Genomic DNA, 6,303 nt, shown 5'->3' with positions numbered 1-6,303 from the left:
CAGTTATTGACCTCTAATTTTGTAAATCCGTCTTTTCATATAGCTTTACTTTTCAAGTTCAGTTGGCCTATGATGCCTACTGGGTACCTGTTGTTTGGTACTCATGCTACGCTCTGCATCTATTTTCGTGATGCAGGTCCGAGCACCAGTAGCCAGCGTTGATAGAGTTTGGAGTAGTCTGGTCTGGAGACGGGGGTGAGCACACGGCATTTTGTACGATTTCAGTCTCCAGCTGTATATATAAAGACTTGTCTTTTACTTTTCAAGACAGTCTAGTTTCGGTGGTCCACTGTTGGAACTTGTACTCGTTTTGTTGGTAGCTTTGTACTAGTGGCTTCCAGGTTCTGGGAGAGATCCTTATTTGTATATATGTTTTGGTTTGCTTATGTTGTTATAGTAATTTTGCTTACTCTTGTTTAGTTTCTACCCTCACATCTATTACGTGTTGTTTTGGGTTATGGGTTGGCCTACCTACTGATAGGTTATAGTAGGTGCCTTCATGACTCGAGAAATCAGGTCGTGACATTTAAGTAACACAATCATAGTCATTAGTCTAACTTCCATGTCTAAACTCTTCATTTCAGCAGGCCATGTTATCCTCAACCAAATGAGCAAAGAAGTATAGGCAGTAAAGTAGAAGTATACAGTCCTTCAGCATATAACAACACTGACAATGATTTACTTATGCTCTTCATGGGCTCAACACTAAGCACTAGCAGAATGCCACCAAATAAATGGTAAAAACTAAGATATTTTATATCAATGTATCAAATCAGTACAAAGAAGAGACTACTGAAACACAACTACTAGAACCAGACATCAGGGAAACAAAGCTGGCACAAGAAATTGATTAAATCTACTAGAGTAAGGAATCAATCGAAAAGCATCTGATTAGGATTCTCTCTGACTGCATATGAGAATCATTACCTTCGCGCACAACAGACTTTATAAGTAATTCAACTCTCTAGCTGATGTAGAGTTCCACAAGTCTTAAAGCAATTCACTCAAAATGATCGACTAGCTGATGTAGAGTTTCATGTCTTAAAGCAGTTAAGTCAATGTCTCCTCTTTTATGCTAAAAGGTAGAATACAACTTTACAAATGAGCATCTCAATCAGGCTGGATTGAAGATAACCACCAAAAGAAATAGGAAAATTCTAAGCTAACTCACTGAAAGTTGATTAGGTAATGACAAGACAAAAAATATAGCTACTACTGTCCTCCTTGAAATCTCGATCCTTTTTTTCTATTTTTCCAGAATTCATCCTTCTTTCCCTTTTTCTTTTCTTTCAATAAGCCCATACTGCTTCTAACTATTCCCATTAAAGCACTTTTATCCTTCCTGTTCTTTATGGCAGCTTTTACATCCAGAATTGCCCGTAGCTTCTCATATGATTCAGCATCAGGCACTTGCCGGTTTTTTACCATCTGCTTGTGAAAATAAAATGCCCTCTTATAATCCCGCACACGGATGAAGGCATATATCATTGTGGAATATGTAATAGAATCAGGTTTTAGATTAAGTGCTGCCATCTCCTTCAAAAGCTGTGGCAACCTTAATTCTTGACCTCCCCTCGCATATGCATTGATCAACATGTTGTATGTCATTACTGTTGGTTGTAACCCAAGCTTCCCAAACTCACAAATTACATCTCTTGCTTCGACATAGCAACCTTGTTTAGCAAATCCATCCAGTAGAATGTTAAACGTCACCCTTGTCCCTTCAATTTTCTCTCTCATCATCATTTTCCAAATTTTCATGAGTGTTTGGGTATCACCAGCACGTCTAAATGCATCAAGAAGAGCAGTATAAGTTTCTATGGAGGGTTTTATTCCCTCCCTTTGCATATTCTCAAAAGCTGTGTAAGCCTTATCATGCCATCCACTGACTGAATAGGCATGTATAAGAGCTGTATAAGAGTAAGAATTTGGTTTAATACCAACCTTTGTCATCCTCAAGAATGCATTTGCAGCCAAGTCACTCATGTTCTTCAATCTTCCATAGGCACTGATCAGGCATGTATATGATTTCACATTTGGCTCCAAACCAGCATCATCCATTTCCAGTAGCAGCTTCTCAACAACGTCGGGCTGGAGTCTCCTACTGTACGCATCCATCAAAGTATTATAAGTAGCTGAGGTAGGTGCAATTCTTTTCTTCTTCATCTCAGCAAATAAACCTTCAGCTTCTTCAATTTGGTTAGATTTACAGTAAGCATGCATCAGAGTATTATAGACAATGGCATTAGATGATATTCCCCTTTTCTCCATTTCCAACTGGATGATTAAAGCTTCCTTCTTTAGGCCTTCATCACAAAAGGATTTAATTAGAGCACCTGCTACTTCCAAGCTCCACTTCACACCTTCTTTATTCATCTTTTCGAATAACTCCCAAGCTTCTTTCGCACTATTGCCCCGTTTCCTCATTATTGTAATCATAATGGAACTCGTCACATGGTCTGGTTGGACAGAATTTGCCGCCATGGACTGATAAATTTCCCAAGCATCATCATACCTTTAACAAATTAAGCCGGTAAAAGGAGCATAAGTTATAACGAAAAGTTTACACAAAAATGAACTACTCTCAGGATATAAACACACCAAATAAACACCAAATTGCAAGACTTTCTTATATATCAAGTATTTTAAATGAAATGTGTGAAAAGACAACATATACAAGGAGGCAGGAGCATTTTCTGTTGCCATCTCCTTTGCACAACCAATATGAAACTCAAATGAGGTACACCAAAAATGACCTCCAAATAATTGTCAGTTACCACCACACATACACTAAAACATGGCACTACACATATCAAACCATCTGATCTGAGTAATACAAACATCAAAACCAACGAGCTTTGCTATCAAACAAGTGTAAAATACTTTCAGTCATACCTTCTACAGCATAAAAGTCCGGAAATAGCTGCATTGTAAACATGGACATCCCTGAACCCCTTTCGATTAGGCAAGTTCTTAAACAAAAGTAGTAACTCCTTGCTCATACCAGCCCTCCCAAGGATCAGGAACAGAACCTTATATGCACGAGGTGTCACCAATGAAGGCTCATTAAGCCCCATCCATTCGAAAAAATACAAGCAATCAATAGCCAAACCTTCATTTCCCAGCAAACCCAACACTTCCTCACAGTCTTCCTGTCCAACCCTCCGTTCAAATTCACCTAATACTTCACCTAAGGTCACATTTTCCGGTAAGTTCTTCGCCTTCTCCACTATTTGACTGACAATCCCCTCAATTCTAGGACTTGGAGGGAGTGTCTCGAGTAGCGATTTTGGAATGTTTTCAACATCTTCGTCTTCAGTTGAAGCGTTGATAGGAGCAAGTTGCCAAGATGTTTTACGGTTCTCCTGAAGAGATAACTTGCCTAGATTACCTGGGTCTGGGTCAGATTCTTGGTCTGCTGTCCGGGTCTGGAAGAACCGGCGAATTGGGTCATTATTTGGTTGATTTAAATCCTGGGTTTCTGAAAGAATAAGTCTTTCTTCTTCCTCGTCTTCTTCAAGAAAAGAAAGGAAAAGGGAGGAGGGTGTAGACCGAGTAATGGAAGAGTTAGAGAAAACAGGGGAGGATGATTGAGAGAAGGGTCTTAAGAATATGGGATTTCTTCCAATTCTCAAAGGGTTAAGGGCATAGGAGTAGTGATTCGTCTGCAATGTACAGGAAGTAGAAGACGAGATAAAGTAGTGTTTGAGCGCCATTAAAAATGGCTTCTGAGCTTCACTGAAACCTGGATTGAATTTTTAAGAAGAAGATTCAAGAGCTTCATCCCATAACCTCAAATCTTAATCATTCAAATTTAGTCCTCAAATAAATTATTGTTAATATCTATTTTTTCAAATAATTATTATACTACTAATATCAATTGCCATAATTAGTCATCTTTATTATTAATTAAATTATACTTAACTTATATTATAGTTATTATAATTACTAAAACACGTCAATCACTATCATCAATCGTTTCTATATATTTTGATTGCTCTTTTCATTCACTAGCATTATTGATTATCATCTGTTACAATTATTAAATATCATTATCAACTACCATGATTTCTAGTCAATCGTTTCTATATATTTCGATTGCTCTTGTCATTCACTAACACTATCGATTATCATCTGTTACAATTATTAAATATCATTATCAACTACCATAATTTCTAATCGAGGTTAATCACTATTTATAATATCATTACTACTAGTGGCTACTTGTAACTACAATCATCAACCTACATAATCTTAATGACATATAACCACCATCAATTGCTATATAATATTCTAAATTATATCTATTAATGTAATTAATTGCCATATTTTACTGTGATTTTTTATGTTTTTTAAACTTTTACATAAAGTTAAATTTTATATATTCAAATATCTTTTAAAAAATTGGTATTCTTTAGATAACTTATTGAATATGATTTCGAAATACTTTTGTGACATTTATGGAATGATTACGGCTAGAAATTGAACATATGTACATAAAGCGCGTAGAAAATTGATTAAAATTGTCATAATGTAGTTTGTTCATGTAAAAAAAAAATTATAACTTCTCGTTTTCTCCTTTTAGTACAATATTTTTATTTCGTAATTTTAATTGTTATTCGAATTGAAATTTGAAAATAATTATTCTTTGTAGATTTAGCAGTTGTCTCGAAGAGGTAAGCACCAACAAAAATGTTCAATTTTTTTTTAAAAAATATTTAACCAAAATCTTATGCAACATGCATTAAAGTACGTCGCGAAATAATATTATGATTCACCCAATAAAATTTAAATAATTTTTTCATAGACAATTAAAGAGTGGAGGATAGGTTTCCGTTTTTATTTTGTCTCAAAAGCGAAATGGATCAATTACGATAATATCGTTTTGATTTTTTATTTAATGCGTGTGTACAAACAAAATAATAATATCTGATTTGTTATTTTCTCACCCGATAAATACCAAGTTAGGAATAATGTACTTCAGGTAAAATAAAAAAAATACCATTATTTTTCTTCTACGTGACTAAACCATACTCGTGGTTGGTGGGGCATAGTTTTAATTAATATGCGTTTTGGATATGTGCATTTAGTTTCTTACCCTAATCGCTCGATAATATCAAAAGAATGCTTTAAAATGTATCTAAGATTAATAAATTTTTTGTAAAATATAAATATGTCACAATAAGTTCAATTTATTTTAACTATTTTTTCTAATTAAATGGTGTGATTTAATTATAAATAGTCATGGAAAACGGGGGAGCGTTCTTAATTATTTAGTCTCTTCATCTTAGTACAATATACTTATATGAAAAAATTATTTAGATATACAACTTAGAAACTGTTTGGCTTAGCTTAAAAGTTGGTCAAACTGACTTAAAAGCTGGTTTTTGACTTATTTAGCTGTTTGGCAATACTCAAAACAGCTTATTTTAAGTTTAAAAAAACTTATTTTAAGCCAAAAGTTAAAAGCTGGGGTAAGGGTGCTTTTTTTTTTCCAGCTTATAAGCTGTTTTAAGTTGACCACATTTTTACCTTTTTGCCCTTAATATTTTTATACAATCTCCAAATTACCCACATAACCCTAACATCTCTTTCTTCAATTTTTCCCTTTTCACGTGTGGATGATAGACAATTACTATTACTAATGAATGAAAATAAAATAAATCTTAAATCTTTCAAGTGATCTATTCAAATTATATATTATTAAAATGTAAAATAAGTTGCACATATAACTTAAACAAAAATTTATATTCCTCTTATAAATAAGTTGTGATAATAAAGAAATATGTGAATGATAGACAATTATTATTACCTATGGATGAAACTAAAATAAAATTTTAAATCGTTCTTTAATCTATTCAAATTATATATCTTTAAAATCTATAATAAGTTTATATTCCTCTTATAAATAATTTGTGATGAGAAAGAAATATGTGAATGATAGCAAAATATAATTATTTATGGCTGTAAAATATAAATTAATTAACTTTTATTATGTGAACAGTTTTTAAGGGTATTTCAGACATTTTGATAAAAAAAGCTGTTTATCAACACTTATTTGCCAAACACATCAACAACTTTTTTTTTAACTTCACCACTTTTATCCAAACGCATAACTGCTTATTTTAAAAATAAGTTTCAGCACTTTCAAAAGTACTTTTTTAAAGCTGCTTTTATTAAGCCCATCCAAACGGGCCCTTAATTTATCATATATTCTCTAAAAATTTCGTACCATTCAAAAATAATTACAAAAATAATTATTTTCCTCACTCTCTCTCTTCTAAATAATCTCCGATGCATTTC

The 6,303-nt window shown here is 33.3% G+C and overlaps 1 protein-coding gene across 1 annotated transcript; it reads right to left on the bottom strand.

Annotated features, from left to right (window-relative positions):
* Positions 1–731: 731 nt before the first annotated feature.
* On the bottom strand, positions 732–3,841 carry LOC101255679 (pentatricopeptide repeat-containing protein At5g50280, chloroplastic). Its single transcript, XM_004236259.5, has 2 exons — positions 2,896–3,841; positions 732–2,515 (listed from the first exon to the last, which is right to left on the bottom strand). Exons 1-2 carry the CDS (start codon positions 3,714–3,716, stop codon positions 1,213–1,215), a joined length of 2,124 nt encoding a protein of 707 aa, XP_004236307.2. The 5' UTR covers positions 3,717–3,841; the 3' UTR covers positions 732–1,212.
* Positions 3,842–6,303: the final 2,462 nt, after the last annotated feature.

Source organism: Solanum lycopersicum, chromosome 3 (assembly GCF_036512215.1).
Source record: "Solanum lycopersicum chromosome 3, SLM_r2.1".
NCBI classification, from domain to species: Eukaryota; Viridiplantae; Streptophyta; class Magnoliopsida; order Solanales; family Solanaceae; genus Solanum; species Solanum lycopersicum.
Note: the sequence above shows the minus strand (reverse complement) of the source record. Positions and strands in the feature narration are given on the sequence as shown.

Excerpts from the sequence above, each read along its gene's own strand:
- LOC101255679 (XM_004236259.5), bottom strand. The coding sequence starts at position 3,716 with ATGGCGCTCAAACACTACTTTATCTCGTCTTCTACTTCCTGTACATTG. Across the intron at positions 2,516-2,895 it reads GGACTTTTATGCTGTAGAAG|GTATGATGATGCTTGGGAAA; the intron begins GTATGACTGAAA and ends AATTTGTTAAAG.